Consider the following 26,930-nt stretch of genomic DNA (forward strand, 5'->3'; position numbering starts at 1 on the left):
TATTAATCCAGCACTGTTTGAGGTGTTGACTTGTGAATGTGAGAACACCACTAAAATGTGTTCAAATGTAAAATCTTTTTGAAACTGTGAGTGTTGCTGAACCTCATTTTCCTGATGCTATCTTAATCTCTACAATGCAAAAAAAAGAACACAATCACACACAAATAACTCATGTAATGTACTGCAAATAGATGCACACAAACACGGATGGCACGGATGACAAACTTGTAGACGTAAAGATCATGGTGATGACACAATTTACTACCAGTATTGGCATTCCTGCTAGCAGTGACTTTCTGTCACTGCAAAAGGTGGATGTTTTGGAAAAAGTTTGATATGGTAAAACTTTACAATAAGGTTGAATTTGTTAACGATTAGACAATGGATTAGCTTACATGGACGCACAATGAACAATACTTCTAATACCCAAATTTGCGTTATTTCCAACATTTACTAAACATTTAAATTGTGAATGACATTCCATTCCATTCCATTTTCTACCGCTTATCCGAACTACCTCGGGTCACGGGGAGCCTGCGCCTATCTCAGGAGTCATCGGGCATCAAGGCAGGATACACCCTGGATGGAGTGCTGTGAATGACATGAGTAACTTTATTAACATTAAAAGGATTAATGCAGTACAAGATGAAAAGCGACATTGCTCATTGTTAGTTAATGCATTCACCAATGTTAAGAGATACAACCTGGTAAAGTGTTAACTTTGATGGGTAACACTTCACTATAGGGGGCAATTCTCACTATTAACAAGTTGTTATTAGCATAGCTATTATTGGCATATTGGCTGTTTATTAGTACTTATAAAGGATCCCTGACCCCACCGAATCCCTAAACACAATAATTACCTAACTAACTATTAATAAGACACAAATTAAAAGTTAATTGGGGAAAAAGTCATAGTTAATGTTTGTTAATAGTGAGAATTGCCCCCTATACTGAAGTGTGAGCCCTTGATTTAATACAATGACCATTAATGCTTCTCAATATTTTCATTTTAGTCAGTTTAAACAATGCTTTACGCACAAATAATGGTTTACAATTAATGTGATGGATGTAAAAGCAATGTATGTATCAGAAACTGATTGGATGGTGAAAAGACGACTTTATTCATTTTGAGAGATCCACAATTCTCGGTCACTAATCACTATCATTATGATAAAGGCCAGCGGTTCTCAAACTTTTTTGGCTTAAGTACCCCTTTTTATGATTTTTTCAAGCCAAGTACCCCTTGACCAGAAAACAACATTTTACTTTAAAATACAGTGAAATGTATTCACTGCAAACCATAATTATATCTAAATTTATGAAATTTATTTTTTATGTATCTTTGTGTAGTCCTAATTTCATATAAAATCCTATTTTCATAATTTATTGATTTTCATTATTTATTCCTAAATGTCAGTTTCTCTCACGTACCCCCTGCAGTCCCCCTGGGGGTATGCGTACCCCCATGTGCAAACCACTGATATAGGGCAAGCCAACTAATTCCTTCTTAAATGTCATGTTGTTTCCCACTAAAGAAAGAATGTCAAATCGTTTTGCAGGGATGAGTAGATGATGACAGACTTTAATTTTTTGGGTGAACTGTCGCTTTAAGAGTTATCTGGTACCTGATGGCATCACATTCAGGAGCAGCTATAGGACAATGCAGCGTCAGCATGCTGTTACACTATGCGTCAAACAAAGCTGATCGGCTTAATGAAATGGTTAAATGACTTTAAACTGACTTCACTGGAGTGGACACCCACACATGCACAAATGCACACACACAAACACGCCGCACACACACGTCTCATTCTCAGTATACATTGTGACACATTTTTTATTTTATTTTTCATTTTAAATTCAGCACTCTTCCATAAAAACTACTGTTTGGTATCACAATATAAAATAAAAGGTATTTTGTGATCATAGAAAACAAAAATGCTTATTTGAAATACATTTACAGTAATAGGCAACTGATTCTAAGGTTATAAGCACGATGTAAATATGCACAAGGTATTACGATGACACGAAAACCATTAAACATCTAGTGTAGAACAAACAAAAACGTGGCGCTTGCCAGTTTGATCCAAGGTCATTCTGGGAAAATTGGACATTTCTCCATCAACATATTCTAACGGCCACATGTTCTGTCAATCTGGCTAATTCCTTTGAGAATCTGGTGGGAAATGAACAATTATACTTCGACTGCAGGTGAAAATGTGATCGCACATACTTCCCACTTACGTGTGGGCACCTCCGGTCGGCGTTCAGGTGTTTGTGTCAGCCAAACACGTGCTTGTATTTGTATTCTGAGTGCAAGCACACCCTGTCCACAGAAATGTCCTCTAGCAATGATGACAGCTAAATGCTTTCCGAAACGGAAGAAGCTCACACCTTGCACTGAAGCAGTTTATTGTGTATATGTAATATGTATCATGTCATGTTTCCAAAGGCAACATTTCATACGTATGTTTAACAACTGCCACGTGAGACCGGAAATCACTGGTTAAAGTGAAACCAGACACATGGATTAAAAACAGCTGCTATATTAATGGAGCGTGGCGTCTTTTACATCTTGTTAATAGAGTCACAGCTCAATTGCTGTCTATTTAGAGATGCTTAACAAGGAAAACATCACAATTACTATTGCTTATTAAGTACATGCTAAAAATGCTGGATTTCAACCCATGGTTGTGTAAATTATGGTCCAATTCATAGATTTCTGTGGATCGCAAAAGAAGATATTTGGATACACAACCAATGCAGACTTCACCATAACACAACCGGAGCTGACCTTTAACAGCGATGCTATATCACATATGTGTGAAGTCTATAGCTGAATGTGTCAGGTAAAATGGATCACTGACCCTGCATTACACTTTCAATTCCATTGTAATATGCCGCCTTTAGATGTTATTACAGTTAAACAGCCCGGAACAAATCCACCTTCACGCAGAAACATACGAAAAAATAATAAAAGCTGCTTTTTGTGTTAGGAGGCTTGACAGTGAGTGAGTGTCAGTGAGTGTGAATGTGTCAGGGAGGAAAGACGAACTTTGGGTTAATAGAGAACTTTAAACAATGCCGCAGGCACTGATCCTGGACCAGTTCTCTGATGGTCAAGAATAAAAATGTGGTGTTAAAATGCTAATTGTAAAACAAAATTAGAGTGAATATGGATCATTGACAAAAAACATTTAACATAAGGATTTTTGAAGGCATAGTTCACCCAAAAATGATTATTTTGTCCCTTTTGTCATTTCAAACCTGTATGACTTTCTTCTTCTATTGACATTTGTGTTGGATGGCATTGGTTTTCTTACCAGCATTCATCAAAATCGTCTTTTGTGTTATGCTGAGGAAAGAAAGCCATACTAATAAAGCCATTTTACTAATAAAGTTTGTCACTTGATCATGCACTCTTCATGCACAGTGTACCAGCATTTCCATGTAGTTAATAGGAAGACATAAAATACATTATTTAGAAATATGTTGTTTAAAATACATATTTTTAAATATACACTGTAAAACTTTGCTGTAGTTTTGCAGCAGGTATGCCAGTTACTTACTGTAGATTTTATTTACAATTTTGTTTTAAATATAAACTGACCTATTTAGGGATGCACGATAAATTATCGGCCATATCGGGACCGGCCGATAAATGGACAATTCTAATGTAATCAGATTTCAGATAATGTAATTTTAGATCTCAAAAGTCAAAGTTGAACTCAAAGTGAAAGCTGTACCAACAGGAAAGCAATTCAATCTACAGTAAATTACTGTCAAACCTGCTGCAAAACTACAGCAAAGTTTTACAGTATACTATATTTTATATTTACAGCATCTCACACTAGGCTCCAGCATCCCTGTGATCCCACATATAGGGATAATCCATAAAGATGATTTCATTGGCAAAAACGTAAACAAATATTACGTGGCTCAAATTTATTTTCGGTAAACCTCCCCAAAGATTCAACAACTGATTGTTTCAATTGAATTTAATTCAATGAATATACACTACAACCTTAGCATAAATTAATATGAATTAAGTATAAAATAAATGTTTATAGTGTAACCAAACTCAGTCCGGAAGTTAACTTCGGGCTAAAGTGTGCGTCCAATGTAACCATCTATAGAGAACAAATGGATGTCACTCTACAGGTTTTACCACAATGATGCCCTTAAATTTCTAGTCAGGCTGGATGATGTTGGTCCAGTCACCTTGCATGGGATTAGATGACCTGCAGGCTGGGTGAGAATCAGTCAGTGTCATGTTAAAGCAGCAGGACTGCTGCATGACTGGGCTTTAATGAGATCTAATGACTCTTTAATGGCTCATTACGACACAGTCGTGCTGCAGAGCTAATGGGAGCCATATGAACACACGCACACGGTATAATACATTAACAAATGCAACCATATACTTTACTTCAAGTACTAAAGCACAATGCACTTTTTATAACAGCTCATGCCTTAGTCCTCGTAGGTTTTAGTAGACTGCAGTCTGAATACAGGCAGCATGCAGGTAAAAAGGATGTGTGGCCAGCATAAATGTGACAACGTGACAGCTTGTTATCGGTGTTTATCATGAGCCTATAACGACAGGCATCATTTAATCAGGAACAACAGGTGTAGATATGAACGCGGAGGTTTTCTAGGCTTCCGACGGACAGGATGAGTTATGAAAGCTGAGGGGTGAAATGCGACGACAGGCCGAATGAATGTTGCAGTTTAAACATTTGTCAGCACCTCGGTCGTGAAGATGGGGATTTAAAATGGAGCGTTGACCTTGATTTGATGTGACAATAGCGGCGGCTGTTTATCGACTATGATGTTTGGCCAAAATTGAGATCAGTGATGGACGGTCTAATTTGAAGTCACTCCGCATGTTCAGGAGGATTTCTTTGGGAACAGTTTGTTTTGTCAAAACGCTTTAAAGATATAGTAAGTAATATTTTGGAGGATCTATTGACAGAAATGCAATATAATATATGGCTGTGGAAATACATAAATGGCAGTGGAAAAGGTAAGTGAACCTTTTAAACTAATAACTGGTTGAGCCCTCCCTTGGCAGCAATAACCTCAACCAGGGGCTTCCTGTAGCTGTGGATCAGACCTCACATCGTTGAGGAGGAATTTCTTCCTGGCAGAACTGCTTTAGCTTTGTCATATTCCTCTTCAAGTCAATCCATAGCATCTCTATTGGGTTGAGGTCTGGGCTCTAACTTGGCCACTCCAAAGGGCAGATTTCATTTTTCTGAAGCCATTATGTTCTACTCCGGTGTTTTGGTCATTGTCCAGTTGCATCACTCAGCTTCTACACCATTTCAGCTGACGTACAGAGATTCTCACATTATACTGAAGAATTGCCTTATATACTTTCGGAATTCATCTTCCCCTCAATGATTCCAAGCTGGCCAGGCCCTGATGCAGCAAACCAGGCCCAAATCATGATGTTTCCTCCACCATACTTTACAGTTGGGATGATGTTTTCATGATGACATGCGGTGCTCTTTTTACGCCAGATGTAGTGCTGTGTGTTTTTTCCAAATAGTTCAATATTAGTTTCTTCAGTCCACAAAACATTTTGCCAATACCGCTGTGGAGTGTCAATGTGCTCTTTTGCAAACTTCAGGCGTGCAGTGGCTTCCTTCGTGGTGTCCTGCCGTGGATAACCTGCTTGTTCAGTGTTTTAAGTATTGTAGACTTATGAACAGAGATGTTAGCAAGTTCCAATGATGCCTTCATATATTTGGCTGTCATTCGGGGTTGTTTCTTTACCTCATTGATGAGTCTTCATTGTGCTCTTGGTGTCATTTGGACGGAGCGCCCGCTTCTTGGTAGAGTAGCAACAGCACCAAAGTGTCCATTTGTAGATTGTTTGCCTAACTGTAGACTGGTGAATTCCTAAAGTATTTGAAACAACTTTGTAACCCTTGCCAGCTTTGCATAAATCAACAATTCTTGATCGTAGATCCTCTGAAAGCTCTTTTTGGCGAGGCATGGCTCTGATAGCGTGTTCTTCTTGTGCAGCGCAAACTCCAAAAGTTTGAGAGGTTTTTATCAGTCAAAGTAGCTGTAGTCCACACCTCCAAACTTAATATCTAAAGAGACTCAGATGTGCTAAAACCTGCTTTTTTGAGGTCATTAACTCAAGGGTTCACATACTTTTTCCACAAGCACTATGAGTTTTTTTGGTCCTTCTCAATAAAGACATGAAAGATCATCAAAAAAATGTTGTGTTATAATTTTATACACATTTTACTGGTCAATACCCTTGACTTAGATGAAGACTTAGATGAAGATTAGATCACATTTTATGACAAACCACCTATTTCTTGGAACTCTATCTATGTTTTCAGAGGTGTATAATGACCTTACCAAATGAAGCATTGAGTTTTTATGACCTTAGAATGAGCAATTTCTATCTACATACACCTTGCATGAAATTTGTCATGTTGTTTCTACAGTAGCCCTAAATGGACAAACTGCTGTTTCGCAAATTCCTTATCTCCTTCTGCAAAGAAGCGAAAATGTGATGAGATCTGAGTTCTGTGTCAGCCATCATATAATGTCGAAAGGGAGGGGGAAGGGTGGAGTGAGCCGTTGGTTGCAATTCGCTACCTCACCACTTGATGCCGCTAAATTTCACACACTGGACCATCGACTTTGAAGATCTTGTGAAATGAAAAATGGAGGTTTGTGCTGTTAGTCGATATCTGTTTGGTTTGAAGTCATGTGTCCAGTAGTGTATTCCCTAAATGCGACAAAATTAATTTAAATAAATAATAATAGTTTTATGAAGTCTTATACAGCACAGTATTCCAGAATAAAATCTTTTCATTGAGAATTATGAAAATAGGAACTTTGTTAAGCACAATTTTTTCTTGAAACGATGCATCAACAATCAACTAGAACAGTTCAGTCAGAGATTTGATCCCTTGCAGGCTTGTAACATCATTTTGGTTGTAGGCTGTTATTCCTGTACTACATTCAATTTGATTTAATCTGATACTGTCCGTCTAGCACGAGACGACTAGCGCTACTTTTCGGGATTATTACTTTGGTCTCATATTGCCATTTTCCTTTTGTCCTCTCACTCTCTTGATATTACAACCCACTGTGGCTGGAGATGAGCTTGGCCTTATGAGAGTACAGAGGGGGTTGACACTCCAGAAAACTCTTTAAATGTCAGGACCTGGCAGAATATGTAGTAATGTAATCCTAATGGATTTATGAATGGTTCAGAAGGTTTCGAATGAATGGAACCGGAAGTTAAAATGAGGGATGGAAGGAAATATTTTCACTTCATTTTAGAAATGTAGAGTTCTTTTTAAAGTGTGAGGACCTTAAAGGCAGTAAGATTATTTTATAACTGGTGGGACAATGACCTTGAGGTTATAAGAATACTTTTTGTATTTTGTAAAACCAGTGCAAAACCAGATTCTCTTAACGGAATATAATGTACTATTTTATTATATTTGTTTGTGAGATATAATGGTATAAATTCCAATCAATAACTTTTCCATGTATTAGTGAAGGCATTTCAGGCGATTAAAGATTTCCGCTTCTTTTCCCCACTAGAGGGTGTTGAACACTTTGAGGTTGCTGTGTTAACTTTCTACAGAGATCAGTTTAGAGCCACATCACATATAACACATCATATAAACAGTATTTTTCTCCAGATATGTATGGCAGCTGGTTTACGGTTAGAATATAGGAGAGAGCTGAATGGATCTGTGGTTTTGACTTTGATCTAATCTGGTGTAGGCTATGTTCTTAGAGGCCAGGATTTAGAGAGAGCCAAATGAGAGAGATCACTAATCTGAACAGACACAAACTTTCTACTGATAGCAGCTGAGTACAAGCAAGGACAGTGACACATTTAAAAACCGAGAGAGAGAGAGAGAGAGAGAGAGATTGTTGTTGATTGGTAGACTGGATTACATCTCTTAAAGGGCAAGCGTGTTATTTCTGACCTAGCATCGCTATAGATACTGTAGATTGTTAAAGTAATCACTTTTTAACAAGTTTTCCCAAACCCATGCCATTGGTTGACATTATCTTACTATTTTGGGATGGCTGGGATTCCAGTCCAACTACACAGTGTTTTTGTAGTGCCACTAAAGGCCCAGATTTTGCCCAGATTTTCAGTCTGGACTTGTTGCAGAAAGTCTGCACTAGTCTGCAGATTTCGTCGCGTAGTGTGTGATACTCAGTTTTTCTCTACAAACTTTCAAAAAGTCTGCAAGTGTGTGATGTCTAGTTTTTTTTAATCTGTTCAGATTTTAAAAATCCTGCAGTGTAGTCCAGCCTTAAAACACAATGTCTAGAGTTTTGGAAGGTAGTTAAAGGGAAATTATATCATTACTTATTTACCCACTCATGTTGTTTCAAACCTGTATGGTTTTATTTCCTCTGTGGAAAACAAAAGAATATATTTTAAGCAATGGGCCGTGATGTTGCTTATTAACCATCATTCTTGAAAATATCTTCCTTTGTTTTCGGAAGAAGAAAGAAAGCCACACAGGTCTGAAATGACATGAGGGTAAGTATTAGGTATAAGTAATAGGTAGAAGAATTTAATCTTTTGGGTGAACGATCCCCTTTGCTTGATTGCAAAATTTAGCTTGAATGTTAATATGTCAGCCACAAGGAGCTTAAAATAGTTTTCTATTCTTTTCAAAAACATAAACAAAACATTTGCATTTAGAAGAAGATATAAGCAAAAAACATTTACAGTATCATTTACACCAATACAGGTCAATGATTTTGATGACTTCATTCTACACATCAGCTTTTTATGAACAACAAAATCCTCTTAAAAATCTAAAGCCTTCTGCCCCCACCACTGGCTATTTCAAAAGGAGGAGGAGTCGCAAAAAAACACACTTAGGTACCTAAGTGATCCTTTATAGGTCCAGTGTATGAGCTTTAGCGACATCTAGCGGTAAGGTTGTGAATTGCAACCAACTGCAAATTCCATGTAAGAGGACTCGCGGTGTATGTAGCTCATTCTAAAATAATCAAAACATAACGTTGTTTATAAGGTCTTCATAGACCTCTGAAGACACAATTATGTATAATATATTGTATTATATTTCTGCCAACATATCCTCCAAAAAATGAAACATTGAATCTTTAACATACATCCTTAAGAGCGCAGAATCTTTTGTGTCTGGCTATTTATAACAAAAATAATGTCATGGTCCTACTTCATCTTCTTTCTGTATAAACTCTTGGCTTCAGAGACCAATGCTCTCTACTGTCTGCTTTCACAGCAGTTATCCAAACATTTATCACAGCTGAAATAGGAAATATGTAAATGCAATCTATCACCAACACAGGCAAGCCAGTCTTGAATTAAAAGCAATATCGCATCGGTCAAAAGAGACACTGTGTGTTTACTTATTGTTCCACTTGATGGATTATTAGTGTAAGGTTAATAAGGCCACGAAGCTGTGTATCAAAACAAAAGCATGTGCTATCTGTGCCAACTGCTGTGCTGAAATCTGTTAGCGTTACTGTGGGAAAAAACACAAATTATAGCCGATCTATGATTATAAGCAAGATTGGAACAGTGTGAATTCTTTAAAAATCGAACATGTTTACCCCAAACCGTCTTCCTTAAATGTAAAAGGTATTTAAACCTACTTTATGGGCCAGTGTAGGAATAAAAGCATTAAGACGGGCTCTGCCACAAGGGATGCTGAATGAGGTGATACCATCAGGCGGCGACGCTTGACATACTAGGGGGGATTACCAGGATTACATGGCGTCTGGTTTATGAGACATGGTAAATTTGGTCAGCATGTTTAAAGTGGCATTTCGGCAGCGCTCGTGTCTCCAGGCAGTTGGATGGCTAAAGCCATTCAAAGACCCGAATCCTTTTGAAAACGGAACTGTTTAAGGGATAACCCTGACACGTTGATACTGACGTTGTATAAGCGTTGCCGTTTTGATGTGGCCGGATGTACTACTGTGATCACGATATATTGAGTGAGAAATGAACCTCACCTTTATGTCTGTTTTTCAACCGGCTGAAAACAAGCCGTAACAAGGTTACTTTAAGGGCACTGTTTCAAGTGTCTATTGCCTATTGACTTTTCATTGCAGGGATTATGCTGGGCAGCTCTGTAGAAATAAAGGCCAAAAGACACACAAGTTAGGGGTCATAAATCCTCATGTTCTCCACTTGTTGAGAGAAAAAGGGATTTTTTTCCACAGTGCCCACCATCTGTTGGATCAGGCTGTGTGGATTCAGTGTGTCAACTCAACAGCTGGACAACTTGGTGACTTTTGGCTCTACGAAAGCTCTATTTTAAACATGCAATATCAGGACACAGCTCTGACGGACATTTTTTATAAGAACAATAGCAAATGTTTAATATTTCACCCAAAAATGGTTGGGTTTTATTTAAGGAAGCCGCTGAGTAAATGTTGAAATCTATGGTACTGTTGCATATACAAATACTCAGCTTGTGTAATACTTTAAAGGGATGGTCCCTCCAAAATAAAAATTCTGTCCTTTCTTCACCCTAATGTCATTTAAAACATGCATTTGACTCTTTCTTCTGTGGAACAAAAAAGAAGATATTTTGAGAAATGTCTCTGTGGCTTTGTGTCTGTACAATTGAAGTCAATAGGGGCCAATGTGGTTTGGTCACCAACATTCTTCAAAATTTCATCTTTTATGTTTTGCCGGAAAAATAAAGTCATACATGTTTGAAATGACAAGGCGTTAATAATGATGAACGAATGTTCATTTTTAGGTACACTGTCCCTTTAAGATTCCATCAAAGTTTGTAGTTGGAGCATTGGAAAAGGACTCAAACTTCACACCCCACCAAATGTCCCAAATTGCAGACCCAAATTAATTCCAAATCTAATGCTGTCTCTATCTTTTTTTGTCCCATACAGGCAGTAGGCGACTGAGATGGGCGTTTATCTAGGGTGTCTCAGCGACACACTGTGGCTGCCATTGCTGCTGCTGCTGTTGTCCGTCAGCTCCGTACCCCGTTGCCAGGGCCGACCGTACAGGACGGTTGAGCCCACCGTGAACGTGGTGGTGGTCTTCAGCGGCTCCTCCTACCAGGTGGAGATCAAAGGTCGACTGAGTCGGGAGAACTTCCTGGACCTGCCGCTGGAGGTGAACCCCATCACCGTGCTGGTGAACAACACCAATCCGCGTACCCTACTGACTCGCATCTGCGACACGCTGGCTGCTAACAGGGTGCACGGAGTGGTCTTTGAAGATAACATTGGGTCGGAGGCAGTTGCGCAGATCCTGGACTTCATCTCGACGCAGACGGCGGTGCCCATAGTGGGCATCAGCGGGGGGTCTGCTGTTGTCTTACCGCACAAGGTTAGAGTCAAGCTAAATTCTGGTTTCTGATTTATAAATAGTCAGAAATAGTTGTTTTAAAGTTGGCGTCAGAAATAAATAAATATTTTGTCAGATGGTCATTATCATAAAATATATCTCAGTAGGGCACCCAGGAGCCATAATATGCAGGCAAGGGGTTTTATACCATCTTAATTTTGCAATAATAACTGGATGACTGTATATTATGCCAAACTGCTACGTGCACAATAAATGGCCATGAAATATTCATGCAAGTTTTTTAAGCCATAAAATATTACGCAAGACATCAAGAACCGTCCAGACAAAGGTTCTTTAAAGAACCATCTCTTTCTTACCATTTTATATACTGACAAACTTCTTCGGATGTTAAAGGTTTTAATGGAACCATTTAGACAAAGAAGATTCTATGGCATCCTGAGTGCAGTTATGTTAACACAAAAAGAAAATTCTGTAAATCCTGATTGTGACTCTTTCTTCTGTGTAAACAAAAGAAGATATTTTGAGAAATGTCTCAGTGGTTTTGTGTCCATATAATGGAAGTCAATAGGGCGAATGGTGTTTGGTTACCAACGTTCTTTGAAATATCTTTTATTTACAATATCTTCTCTTGTGTTCTGCAGAAGAAAGAAAGTCATACAGGTTTTTAATGACATGATGATAAGTAAACGATGAAAGAATTAACATTTTGGGATGAAATTTCCCTTTCAAAATTGTGTGCAACATAACAGACTATAAAAGCAACGAGAAAGTCAAATGAAGTATAAGTAAGTCTCTCAACGCTGAAATCTCTCGGGAAACATTAGTGAGTCTGGTGTTCATATCTAGAAAACCTTTTTTTGGACAAAATGAACTAATTAAAGTGCCATTATTCATCATGTTATCATCCTTCGCTGGCTCTATTGCTTCCCCCCTGTCTGAAAATATCGTTTGCCATGGAGTTTTAAACATCATTATGCGTTAAATTGGAATTGTACACAATTAAATAGATAGGAACTGTTGTTTTTAAATAGTATTGATTTGTTCCCAAACAGATCAAACAGACTACACAATGGGTTTAAGGGCTTGTTTGAGCACAATGGCAGAAACATGAAACCAACAGAGGTTTGGAACTAAGTCTCATTTTTAACATAATAATTCTTATTTTTTTTATTTTGACATACCCAAGTCTGAAGTCTAGTTAACAGTAATAATCCTAAATCACAGTTGCTCATTTTGTGGAATTGCTTACTGTAGTGGTTTTCATATGTGGTCTCTAACAGAAACCATTGGTATTACTGGAGTCATTTGTAAAGGAGACCACTGTGGGCTTATATGAGATTAAATGGGAGGTCTGAAGGGCTTGAAATGTGTATCGCTGTGGTGTTCGACTCATGCAGCGAAACTATGATCATCTGCCCTGCAATCCAAATAGAGCTCAGCAGGACAATATATGATGGCCTGTCCCCGTTTTATTGCTTCTATTCAAATTGCTGTGGACAATAACAGAGAGAAAAGTTCAGTAATTTCCACAATATAAATATAGATATAAAACTGTTATTTCTGGTGAGATATGAAGCAGTCAAATCCATATATTTGGCAACGATCACTCAATGAATGGATTAACAACTTCTTTCAGACTAATTTGCAGTTCAATAAAATCTCTCATAACTATTTTACAAGGGGGTTTATTTGTATGAATTTATACGAATCTCATGAATTTTTGCATAATCTGCTTTTGTGCCAGGGTTATTTGGAGTTGAAGCATTTTTCTAATAACCATACTTTTTTGTACGATTCACATTATACAGATTCATACTCACTTTGCAAAATCGTGTTAAACATTTGAGCAAAATCAAGTATCCAAGTAATGGATAACTAGCAACATATTAAGTGTTTAAATGAACCATATTCGGGTACACTTGTCAGACCAGTTCTTTTAAGCAGATAGACTTTTAAGATACTTCAAATCGATCTGTTAAACTGATGAAGTTTGAGATTAAAGGGACAGTTCCAAATCTGAATACATTTCTTTTATCTGATGAACACAGATAAAGATATTTGGAAGAATGCTTGTAGGCAAACAGTTCTTGGACCCCATCGACTTCCATGGTAGGAAAATTGAAAATGGTAGTCGAAAGTGCCCCAGAACAATTTGCTTTTTTACATTCTTCAAAATATCATCTTTGGTGTTTAACAGTACAAAGAAATGTATAAAGCAGTTTCAATGGTGACCAAAAACTGTTTGGTTACAAGCATTGATCCAAATATCTTTCTCTGTGTTCATCAGAACAAAGACATTTATACAGAATTGGAAAAACGAGGGTGAGTAAATGAAGACATACTTTTTTAAGGTGAGCTGTTCCTTTAAGACCAGTTTCGCAAAACCAATGGAATACAATAAACATCATGAGCTTAAAATATAGTCGCACCACTAGTTTGTGTTACATGAGACCTCAGGATGAGAATTTAAGGAGCTGAATGACTCTCATCTATTCCGCCGTTGGCCGGCTGGCATGGCTGTGCCCAGCGGACTTTCGACAGCCATCTCAGGTTCTAACTGATGAATGCCACTGATACACCAGATGGTCACCCTGCTGCCCACCTTCCCTGCCACGTCAAGATACTTAGTGAAATTCAGTAGCATTTTCACTTTAAGTGTCCAAATCCATTTCAGGTTGATAACTGTTAAGGGCCGTATTGATACAGATTTTGACCATTTTTCTCTTTGGTCTGCTAGTAATGTTAGTCACGGTTTCGTACACCTTCGTAATTTAGATTTTCCTGGCCCTCCACTGCCCTCTGGCTGACCCTCAGAGTTAAAGTTGTGGTATAGTGAGAAATCGCATTTCCTTGCTTCCTGTTAACTGTAGTATGTTATTTAACAGGGTCTTTGAGATCCAACCCCAATCAATAGATGTGTTCGACTTCACAAGGCTAATCCACATATAACATTAAAGGACAGCAAGAGTGTTTCGAAAGCCGAACACAAACACAAATAAAGGCTGGTGGGGTTGATTGAATTAGAAGTAAACTTTGCTAAAGGAGTGTTGCTGTAACTTTCAGAACTCTGAAAATGTAAGGTTAAAGAGAAGACAAGGGACAAAGTAAGTTATAAAATATCTGGTATCATTCAAATGCAATCGTAGGGAGAGAAAACGAGAGAGAAAGAGAGAGATTGTAACCATTGTGGCAATATCTATAATCAATGGTTTTAATATCACGGTTATTGTCAATGCCCTAGTTGGATTTACAAAAAATGTCTCCTGTATTGATGTACAGATAGGCATCAGTCCATCCGAGTTCTCTCCCTCCATTTCCATCAGCAATAAGACGACATGGGAAATGAATCTATTAAAGCTCTGGGAATAATGCGCCACATGACAATTTAATTACATTATTGAGTACTTTCTCCTCAACAGTTCTCATCAAACTGAGCCAAACACACTCCTGTGGCGAGTTCGTTCATCCATCACAAAACAAAGGCAAAATACTTCTTTAGACATTCAGAACCACACCTCTGATCCTAACAACGCCCAGAATCCAATATAGTCTTCGTAAATTCATTTATTCGCACCCAGTTATTCTTGCAGGCCATGTACAGAATGTAATCTTGCACTGAATCGGGCGTTCATATGTCAACCATGCCATGAGAATGAAATCCTAGTGTGTTTCCCCTCAGCAGTCAATCACCGATCAATGCAACATTCATGTTGTTCCGGCAGGTGGCTCGGAGTTGACGGCGTACGGCAGGAAAACTGTTTTCAGGCACGAGAGAGTAGAAAAGGAACAGGTCCTTTGCCAACATAACTCGGATTTCTTGGAAGTGTATCGCTGGATCTTGATATTTGCTTAGCAGTTCCTCTGAGACGCACAGAAAGATATTTGCTTTATCTGTGTGGTACACGGAGCCACAGGTCTGTTTGGGTGAATCACAGTCATTCTGCTATCTCTCACACACACGCAGAGACTTTTCTTTCAGAGATAAAGCGTAAGAAGCTAAGCTATATATTTATCTTTTGACTGGAGCAGTAACCCCATAGGTACTAACGCATGAATAAAAGATTGAGCGAGCTACCCACGAATATGTACCATCAAGCACATCTCACGGAACGTTTTTTGTTACATATCAAAGCATTGGGAACTAAAGAATAAAGAAGCAGCAAATCTTTATTTTTGAATTGCTGTATATGTTTGTGCACACAAAAGTCACGCTAATGATGCTAAGTTGTTTTTGGTGGGTGCCAGGGTGTTGCTATGCAGTTGACGGAAGGTTAGTGTCCATATAGGGACTCAATTTCATCTTTAACGAATTTAGTAACTAATGAATATTAAACTATTCTGAGTTGACCCACAAATAAAAATGTAGTCATCGTTTATTCACCTTCTCATCACAAAACGAACGATGTCCATACAATATCATTGGAAGTCAATGGGTGCCAATGTGGTTTTGTTATTGATGTTTCTCAAAATATCTTGATTTGTGTTCTGCAGAAGATTAAAGTCGTACAGGTTTGAAATGACATGAGTGTAAGTAAATGACAACAGAATCTTCATTTTTGGGTGAACCTGCCCTTTAAAGAAGCTCCAAAAGTCTTAAAATTGAAACAGCATTCAAGGTTAACACTAAAATAAAGTCAGACTTGGCATGTGAAGATCATTCGGGCGGTGCTACGAAAATTGTCAGGTGCGATTTCTCCAAGTTTTACATTTTTATTTCCGAGAGGTCACGCTTTGACGTTTTGATCTTCTATTGGTCTCACGCACTCACGTGACACGAATTGCAGGTCAGAGTTCACCAAACTTGAACTTTGCAATATCGTTGGACGGGCTTGCGTCACGATTCATCTATCGCATTCCCATGCGTATGAATGGAACTCAATGGAGGGAAAAGTCAAGCGTGACCGCGGAAGGACAAACTGGTATAAATATAATGATGAATATTTATAATGATCATGAACAACCTGTTGGAGGGTCAGAATTTCTGTCTGGGCAACAAAGCATGAAAATAGGCTTTTAAGTACGCAATGGGACCAACTTATAAATATCTAACCCATTATATCACCTGAAATGGTCAAGCATTCAAACTTGATTTTTAGAGCATTTAAAGGGGTCAAAGAACAGGTGGAATAAACCGGAACATTTCCCATTCCCAGGCTAATGGACTGCCTTACCCTACTTTCTCAAACCTGGTGTCTGAAGGACATTACCGTGTAACATTGAAAACTCTAAACTCTCCCTCGGGAAATAGTTTAGAACAATAGGAATATCCAGTTAGCCTCTATTCACAACTCGGACAGATTTACGTCCCCCTCCCCATTTAAATCAACAACAATAAATGTTCTTTACTGTATTGTGCTATCATATAAGATACTATTTTGGGTTAAAATTACAAAATTTGTTTTCATAGTCTAAAATAATGTATGTATCACGCACTTAAACTTTTCCATGTTCTTCCCAGGGTGACGGCTCTACGTTCCTTCAGCTGGGTTCTTCCATTGAACAGCAGATCAATGGCATGTTTAAGGTGATGGAGGAGTACAACTGGGACAGTTTTGTGGTGGTGACCAGCTTGTACCCGGGCTACGACACGTACATTTACTACATCCGCTCCTTTATCGATACTTCCTACTTCCTGTGGGAGCTGCAAGACATCCTAACGTTCGACATGTCCGCGGACGGCATGAACGATGTGCGAGCCCGTAGGTTACTTCAACAGATCGACGCTCAGGTGCTTCTGGTTTACTGCTCGCACGATGAAGCCCAATACCTGTTCACCATGGCCAGGGAAGTGGGATTGGTCGGTCCAGGTTATATTTGGTTTATTACAAGCCTGGCTGTGGGAAACCCCAACATGCATCCACCAGACAGTTTTCCCATCGGATTGATTAGTATAATCACAGATCGCTGGAAAATGAGCATGCGGAACAGGGTCAGGGATGGTGTGGCAATTGTCGTCAAAGGAGTGGAGAGCTTCCGCAAGCATAGGGGGTTTATTCCTGATGGACACATGGACTGTCAGAGTACGGTTCAGCCGGCTAAAAATGACACTCTTTACAGGTGAGAGGGAATTTTAATTTGAGGGACTCAAAATGCACATGTACCAATGTACTTTGCTGTGAAAAGGGGTTACAAAACTCCCAAGAACCTTTGGATTTATCCAACCCAACAGAATTGCCAAATTAAGGTGGATTGATATAAGATGACAGGAGAGTTTGAACATAATCCAATAGTTTATTGAAACGATGCCAGAAATCGAGCCGTTCGCTTTGCTGTCCGGTCTGTGCCGTCCAGATTTAGATGCAGGGAAAAGGCAAAGATATACCGTGTGATGTGTCCTTTTTTTGCCAGGGCTGGCCAAACAAACAATCTGGTGCCATCTGTGCCAGGGAACACGACAAATCTTATTTGGTCAAAAGATGTGTTAATCCTAAAAAGGGAGAGTTGAAGTGGCATGCGCAGAGAGAGAAAGTACAGTGAGAGAGACAAGCTGCTCCGTGTTTGGTGCAGTCCAAGGTCATTGGGTCATATATCGCATCACATGAGATATAAAAGTGCTTGTGTGCATTGCCATGAAATCTTACAAGCACATGGTTATTTATGCAATTTTTCATTGGAAAAAATTTAATTTTGTAATGATTTACTCACCCTCATGTTTTAAAAAGAATGACATATGGTCAGTGTGAGCCATTGCTGTGTGGAAAAAGCTAAAACAGGAAAAGATTCTCTAATAATTTTAACACGATCACACAGTAATTTGTGAAAATTTTACATTACTATGCATACGCACAATCTTTTTTGTACGTTATAGTGTGATTTGCTTTTGATCCTGTGAGGTTAGGTTAAGGGTGGGGTTAGGGAGTGGGTTCAGAATTGCTTTTTCTAATAATCGTACATTTCTGCATAAATTACATCGCACAAATTCAGGCGAATTAGCAACTACATAAAATACTCACAAATTTATCATTTCTACATCAATTAACCATCAATATTAGATTAAATTTCATAAATGCTTTACCGTGTTGATAAAATCACAGTTTTGTATTTTATTTACAGGAATTTTCTCATTTGTCATTCAGTTTTTAAGTATTCATTTGAAATGCCCCTGAAACAGGCCAAGTACTGGGCTGGCTCAACTGGGGGCAGTCACATATTCTGGTTGGGCAGATATAGTCATAGTCATCGTAGTGCATTTATTATAATTCAAATGCACAATTTTTGCATTTTTCTGTGATTAATTTGACAGATCATTATTTATTAGATAATACAAGTGTTTAAAAATTATTTAATAAGTATACATTTTTTATGATTTAAATTGTCAACTGGATAGTTTTGGAGGGCCCAAAACAAAATTGGGGGATGGGGGTGGGATTGAGGGCCCCCCAAGACCCAGCCCTGCTCTAAAATGATTTTCTCCCAGAAGCGTAACCCTCTGTATTTCTGATCCAATTTTAATTAAATTTAATCTGTTTGTGATGAAGTCATTTTACCTGTTAATGAAATTACAGCAGATTATCAGATTATGACACTCAACCATGCCCATAATACTCAGGGGTCTTCATCACCTCGAGTGCTGTGTTGTGTGTGCGTAACATAGAAACACGTCTGTCTAATATCCCACCCACACTGAGACCAAATGTTGATGTGCGATGAATCATGTTGCTCCAATTATCCGATTTACACCGGTTTTAAGCATACGAGCGAACGTTTTCAATAACAAGCAATGATGCAACGTCCAGCATCAAAGGTATATCAGACTTCACAGTGTTTATTGCGTTCGTCGTGATGGTGCATTTCAATTGATCTGAGATGCTTTGTTAATGTTGTGAATTTGATCACACAGACATTTAAAACAGGTTGAGTCTGGTTCTGGCTTGGCGTTTAGATGATAAAATTTCACTTTTCGGGATCTGCGTATGACATCGGGGGTTGATTTAGAAACACCATTCAGAGTATTTTTAGATAAGGCTACGACTGTACCTAAACGAAAAAAAACTCATCATGGAAGTGACAGTTTACACTTAAATACAAATAATTTTGATTTAAGAGATCGGTTGTTTAAATGGACCCAGAGCGAGGTCTTAAACAGGATCCTGAGCTGAAGTTATCAATTTATGGATACCACAAATAATTTAAAAGAAAAGATTTCATTGATTTAAGTACTTTCTCATATTTTAAATGTTAGATAGTTAAATAGATCTGTTAAGAATATTCTATCTCCTTCCTCAGGCACATGCTGAATGTGTCGTGGGAGAACACAGACTTTTCCTTCAACAGTGATGGATATCTGGTCAACCCCTCAATGATCATAATCACTCTGGACCGCAGCAGGCAGTGGGATAAGGTGAGCATTACGGCATTTATTTTCCCTTTATATAGGTTCCTTTCCCAGGGCAACACATTAGTCAATATTTCAAAGCATCTCTCGAGGTTTCAATGCCTTCAGGCTAATTGTGAGTCAAAATGCCATAGATGACTTTCACATAAACGCTATTTCATCTTGAGAAGTGGCTGGACTGCTTTCTGCTTTCAACTTGCAATATTCACCTTTATGACCAGCCATGTCGAGGGAGAGTTTCTAATTAACATTGATGTTTTTTTATCAGAGCTTGATGACATCATCGGTCTGCCTGCTGTCTCTATGACCAAACCAAGCCCTGTCTGTTATGTTGCGATTGGTAAATCGTGATATGCTAAATGAGGGAGCGCATGCTGTTATTAGTTATCGTAACACATTCCCAGCCCATGTCCATATAAGGCCTTCCCTGACAGCCTTTAAATAAACTAATAAACCCCTTTTAGATAAGTCTACTACATTATCATGCACAACAGACCCACAAACAGCTGTAACGTACTTATACACACAACTACTTGCATTTGCACGGCTAGTGAATGAGACTCATCGTGAATGCTTTCACACAGCCCCAACACTGTTTACATCGCCAGTGGGATGGATGCCCATACAAACAGTTTGTTTTGGTCCAGGGCCTCCAGCAGTCTTTAAGTAATTACCCGCTATTGATATTTTCTGGAGCTTGGACCTGTTTCATATTGGGTGAGGAAACGTGGCCAAAGGGCACTGGAGAGGGCGTGCTTTCACCTCCAGGTGGAGTCAAGTTATATCTGATGCAATAGATCAGACTCGTCTGGTCCACCACATGAGAGAAGTCATGAAAAATACAAGCGAACTTATAATGTCAAGCGTGCTGGAAGAATCTCGTGACTTTCAACTGTGATGAAAGGGATTCAGAAGGAGTTTTTGAAAGCGTGTTTTCATAAATCTGTATGTTCTCATGGAGGATCTTTCCTCCAATAAGAAAATCCTTGTACTCAGAGATTGCTCTTGCATTGCTCCATTCATTGCACTATACAACTGTAAATCATTTAAGATCTGGAAACATTTGTGAACGAAAGGTTGAATTGTCAAATATTATCATGCATTGTAAAAAAATTGCTGCATTTATAAAATCACTCACCATTTTACATTTTCACAGACAGTAAGTTAGTTGCAGTGACCCTTATTAAAAGTAAAGGGAAAATCCATCCAAAAAATGTTATTTTTCTTGTTATTTACTTCATGTCAGTACAAACCTTCGTGACTTTCTTCAACAGAACACTTACAAGGATAGTTCACCTAGAAAGTCATGCGGTTTTGAAATGACAAGAGGGTGAGTAAATAATGACAGAATTTTTCATTTTGAGGGTGAACTATTTCCTATAGGAAGTATTTTAAAGAATGTTGGTAACCAAACAACACTGCCCCCCATTGACTTTTATTGTATGGACAAAAATTGTTTTATTAAAATATCTTCTTTCGAGTTCCACAGAATAAAGAGTCATATACAGGTATTGAATAACATGCGTGTGAATAGATGATAAAATGTGATGTATTTTGATGAGTTTGAACCAGTTTCAGCCAATGGTTAAGTACAATATGAACAAATTCAAGCGTTGGTTTAAATTAACCCAGACAAGTTTCACATCTGACCACATTTGAGTCAACTTTCTCCAAATGTATCCAAAGACACCCTCAGAGAACAGAGATCAAGCCCTGTAACTGTTCATCCTAACCACATCTTTACAGTCTCATTATGTCTATATGATGCACCGCTTTACCTTCCCTGCCAACCCACAAGATTGATTCCCACACCGACTTTAACATATATTTTCCTCTTTGTGTTGTATTAACTCTGGGTTTCTTATCTTCGCTCTTTGAGCCTGGTGAACAATAGAGCAACGCTCTCTCTCTTCTTTCAATGAATGAGACTTCTTCCATCCTCAGACATGATAAAGAACTCAATGCTTCATGACGACAGCGAGCATGATGAACATCTTAAGATGCAATGGATATTCCTGAAACAGCAGTTTTGTGTGTTGTACACGCAATTGTCTCGGCTCTTACTGGCCGTCTGTCTCTCATCGTCTTCTGCTTCTGGTGCAAGATATACAACTTTTATCCGTATCTATTTTGCACATCTATTTCGGCGCCGGGTTAAGCCAGTTCTGTGTCGTTCCAAAGCTCTCGCTGCAGACGTTATTTACTAGGCGGGTAATTTATTGGGCAGGTAAATCAGCAGATTGTTCTTTTCAAACACAGTGAGGATGAAAGCCGGTGATAACTCTTTCTTTATGGTTTGTCTAGTGTCATCTTCCCATGACATCTTTTTTTACCCTCAGGCTTGAGGGGAGAAAATTAGGGAGAAGACGCCAAAGGTTGGCCTTCAGTCAACGTGTTTTGAGAGATAGTAATTGAAGCTTCAATACTTTCACCGGGAAAGTGTTCCATGTATTTTATATCGAGTATATCAGTCATTTTGAAGCACTGGCGAAGGAGCCAGAAAAGAAACCAGTTTCTTAAATAGGAACATACAGTACAGGTGAATGAGTTAAAGGTCAGATATTGCACAGAATGAAAAAGTCTCTTGCCACATGAACTGTAATTAGTTTCACCACGCGGTGATGTGTTTCCTGACCTGTGGTTTATACACTGATGAAAAAGCTCTGCCGTACATAACAATTTGTCTATACTGCTAAGCCCCATAAAAATCTAATGAATATAATTATTACACAAAGATTATTTAATAAGGGGTTACTAGCAGAAAGTGCTTAGTCAGAGAAGCACATCCGCTTGTAATTTAAAAGCAATCTTACTTTCATTTCCCTGATTAGATTGAGGACGTTTCCAATCTTGTGCATGATATTTCTCTCACAGGTCTCGTCTTTGTTCTGATGGGAGTAACGGTTACCGTATTTGTTTATTTGTTTGATGTCATTAAGCATAAAGGGAAAAGAACACACTAATTCTGCACAATGAATACAAAATGACCCAAGTGTAATTGTTAATAGAGGAAAATTAACAACTCTGAATGTATAAAACGGAAATTGTTTTGATTTACGAATTGATACTTTTTGCATTTATGCATTTAGCAGGCACTTTATTTTAAGGGAATAGGTTCTAAGTGGAAACTCTTTACTAAAACTTTTACTTCTGTTTAGGAGAGCTCTAAAGATAAAATGCTTTATGAATACGGGCCCTGGTCTAGAAGCACTTCTTCACTCTTTAAAAAGGCTTCAAAAGGTTCATCGATGCCATAGAATCTTTTGTTCCATAACATCTGAAGAATCTTTTTATATATTTTGGTTCACTCTAATTGTTTGTTTGGTGTTAAATTGAAACAGGCAATGCTACACTCTTAAAGTTAAAGGTACTTCACAATGCCATAGAAGAACCTTTTTTGTCTATATGGGTCCATAAAGAACCTTTGAGATCTGAAGAACCTTCGGTTCCTCAAAAGGTTCTTTAGATAATAAACAGTTAGGAAAAAGATGGTTCTTTAAAGAACCTTTGACTGTCACTAAATAGTTCTTTGTGGAACCCAAACTGATTCTTTTATGGCATCCCTGTGAAGAACCTTTTAAGCACCTTTATTAACATCTGAAGAACCTTTCTGTTTCACAAAAGGTTCTTTGTGGCGAAAAAAGGTTCTTTAGATTATAAAAAAGTAGAAAGAGATGGTTCTTTAAAGAACCTTTGGCTGAATGGTTCTTTGTGGAACCAAAAATGGTTCTTCAATGGCATCGCTGTGAAGAACCTTTTAAGAACCTTTAATTTTAAGAGTCTTGTTTTTCTCCCTGTTTTGTAAATAAACAATGTGTCTTAAATATGTTTTTATATATTTTGGTTCACTCTAATTATTTGATGGTGTTAAATTGAAACAGGCAATGCTACACTCTTAAAGTTAAAGGTACTTCACAATGCCATAGAAGAACCTTTTTTGTCTATATGGGTCCATAAAGAACCTTTGAGATCTGAAGAACCTTCGGTTCCTTAAAATGATCTTTAGATAATAAACAGTTAGGAAAGAGATGGTTCTTTAAAGAACCTTTGACTGTCACTGAATAGTTCTTTCTGGAACCCAAACTGCTTCTTTTATGGCATCGCTGCGATCTGAATCTGGGATTCTTGCACCGGCACAATGCTTGTTTAACCAGTTATTCTGAAAGATGTTTTACCACCATTTACGTTTTAAAACCTCTTAAGATAAAATCTCTCTCTCTTTGTCCAACAGGTGGGAAATTATGAGTTTGGTATACTGCAAATGAGATACCCCGTCTGGCCACGTTATGGGACTTACTTGGAGCCTGTGTCGGATAATCGTCACTTAACAGTTGCCACGTTAGAGGAAAGGCCTTTTGTCATTGTAGAAGCAGTGGATCCAGTCACTGGCACCTGCCTCAGCAACACTGTTCCCTGCAGACGCCAATCAAACAAGACAGAAACGTAAGTCGTGACACATTTTTTCAATGAGCTGGTCACGTTGCATTCTTGGATTGCGTGCTGATTTAAAAATGGGCTAAAATGAGGTGTCTTTTGAATGAGGCGCAATTGAGACGTCTACCTTTGGAAAGACTTTGCATCGTACCTATGTTTTCTTAAAATGTGGCCTCTGGCTGTACAACTAAGCTTTGAAGCAATGCTGTCATGTCAACGTTAAGAACATTTCCCAGAACTCAACCAAGACATGCATTCAGGAATCACTCCTATACACTTTATCATCACATAATAAAGGAGACTTGCGTCTTGTAATAAAACTGTTTAAATCTTTATCATTTTAATTAAGAGAATAAAGTAATGTGACGTTGTTATTTAGGTACAGTTCTCTTTAATGCAGCTCTCCTGAGTGACCAGATGTTCCTGCTATTATTATATGCCAAATTTCTGCAATAATAAACTCGAAGCAATATTAGACAGACAAGCTACTGAACCGAGAGAGGAAATTCTGCCAAATAATAAGGATGACGAGAGAGAAACTAAATATTAGATGGTAATGTTGGATCACAAGAAGAGATTTTACCCCTGTGTATTCAGGTGGTATTATGTTCGGGCTGGGAAATTAACTTTTTTGCCCACCAGCCACAGTAGCTGGTAAAAGCAGAGATTTACCAGAGCCCCGTGTATGTTTTATTTATTTTTATACTTTTTTGTTTTTAAATGCTGCAGTTTTTTATCTGATCTCACAGGAATTCAAACTATTTTACGAGGTGGCTTTTTCCGTATCAATTTGTACGCTGTGAAACTATGATTACTAGAAATAGCAACCCCCCCCCCCCCCCAAACGTTACTGCCCTCAAAAGCAAATCATACTAAAATGTACGAACAGGATCGTACAAATTCTTTTGAATTAGCCTAAATTAGCCACATTGTAAAATAGTTACGTTTTTGCCGTGAGATTGTGTTGGTGTACTACTATTTTTAACCAAAAAAATTCTCTCATAATGGATTAACTCTGTATATACTGTATTTAAGCCCGCAAACTTGCTTTTGCATTGCCATCTCTATTTAAAAGATTGCTAATAACTTTATGCACATCTTTACATGTGTCAACTCCTATTTTTTCATGAAATATTGCAGCATTTATTGTAACTAGCTTATCAGTATGGGTCATTCTCTTTTTAAAACTCAAATGCCCTCATAATCTTCAATTAAAATCTGAGAATGGACTTCGCTCTCTAGTGACCATTTCAAATGACATAAATTAGACCGCTTGGGCGGAGCATCCGTTAACTCCTCCCCTTCAAGTGTCTGCTGTCAGCTTCATTTCGAAATGCGATGGATGTTCTTATACATCAAATCGCAATGAAATAACAAGCAACATCCACAGTTTTTTACATTCAAAGTTGAGTTTCACTGGGGAAATGCGTCATAATACGGAAGTAAAAACGACCTTTATGGGAACTTTAACAACTGATTTTTGTTTATTTTTAGCAATTGCAGCTCTATAGTGTGAATTGACTTAAATTGTAAGCAGTTTGAAACAGCTTCTCCAACGTATCTGCACTTTAATGGCAAAACAGCCCTTTATGTTTGATTGTTTTTCCATCCCTTTTGATCTATGGTGTTCAGAATGCACAACCTTGATGCAATCACAGATAACATTGTGTCCTCACAGGGTTGTGTTTGCCCCTCATGAGAACTGAGAGTCTGCTCCCAGCATCTTCAAACAGAAACAAAACATTCTGTTTGGCCTATTAACAAATTATTTAAGAATGATTTTGGACTTTCTGGTCATTACGCTAACGGCAACCATAAAGAGCTCAATAAAAAGGAAAGAAAGAAGTATACGAACCCAGCCAGCTGTCGGTAGAGATGGGCAGAAGGGGGGGATGTTTGTGTTGGGACTTGGTTGATCATTTGCTTTGTGTTGTTTATGGGGATGATGGTGCACACGTGTGTCTGTGTGTGTGTATGGTGGGTGTTTGGAGTGAGTCATAAAACCTCTAATCCCTGTTATGGTACACACCATTAGTCAAGAGGTTACAGGGGAGGTCAAAGAGCGAAAGCCATTAGAGCGCTCCACATTTTACTGCACCACCACACCGTCTCACATATCGCCTGCTTCTCTTAATCACTATTTTCAATAAAAGGGATAGTTCACTCAAAAATGTTTATTTTGTCATCATTTCTTCACCCTCAAAACCTGTATATGATTCTTTCGTCTGTGGAAAACCAAAGAAGATATTTTGAGAAATGTCTCGGTGGTTTTGTGTCCGTACAATGGAAGTCAATGGAGTCCAATGTTATTCGATTACCAACATTCATCAAAATGTCTTCTTTTGTGTTCGGCTGAAGAAAGAAAGTCATAGAGGTTTGGAATGACATGAGGGTGAATTAATGATGAAAGAATTTTTGGGTGAGCTGGATCTTTAAGTGAATGAATTGTTATTCTGGTTTCAGATCCACCCCAAATATTTGGCTTATCTGTTTACTTTTCCTCTGGCAATGTGAAATAGACCATAGTAATACAAACAAATCCGTTTTACGTGAAGAAACCCAATGCTAACAGGCACACATTTAACTCCAAATCTAATGTGAATTGGAAGCATTGAGGAGTATCGACTGTGTCGCTTCGAGTATGTGAAAGTGTTGATATGCAGTAAAATCGGTTTGGATGGATGTTCTGCCACCCCGCTGCAGCCCACATAATCTTGTTAATGGGAACCGGATTGACGTAATACGTTTAGTGGATGTCTGAAATTGAGTCTTGTCCCGTTGCAGCTCTGCCTCAATGCAAAGCGAAGAATTTGC

At 38.3% G+C, this 26,930-nt stretch overlaps 1 protein-coding gene and 1 long non-coding RNA gene across 2 annotated transcripts in view; one reads left to right on the top strand and one right to left on the bottom strand.

Annotated features, from left to right (window-relative positions):
* grin2ca (glutamate receptor, ionotropic, N-methyl D-aspartate 2Ca) overlaps positions 1-26,930 on the top strand; it is a 44,666-nt gene that overhangs the window by 3,352 nt on the left and 14,384 nt on the right. The window contains 4 exon segments of the mRNA XM_056753413.1: positions 10,924-11,368; positions 16,806-17,404; positions 19,574-19,688; positions 23,914-24,125. Of these exon segments, the coding sequence (XP_056609391.1) occupies positions 10,940-11,368; positions 16,806-17,404; positions 19,574-19,688; positions 23,914-24,125 (1,355 nt within the window). The 5' untranslated portion in view covers positions 10,924-10,939.
* Positions 262-26,015, bottom strand: LOC130426566 (uncharacterized). Its single transcript, XR_008907196.1, has 3 exons — positions 25,972-26,015; positions 23,980-24,095; positions 262-591 (listed from the first exon to the last, which is right to left on the bottom strand). It is a non-coding gene; the product is annotated as an uncharacterized LOC130426566 (long non-coding RNA).

Source organism: Triplophysa dalaica, chromosome 7 (assembly GCF_015846415.1).
Source record: "Triplophysa dalaica isolate WHDGS20190420 chromosome 7, ASM1584641v1, whole genome shotgun sequence".
Classification (NCBI taxonomy): domain Eukaryota; kingdom Metazoa; phylum Chordata; class Actinopteri; order Cypriniformes; family Nemacheilidae; genus Triplophysa; species Triplophysa dalaica.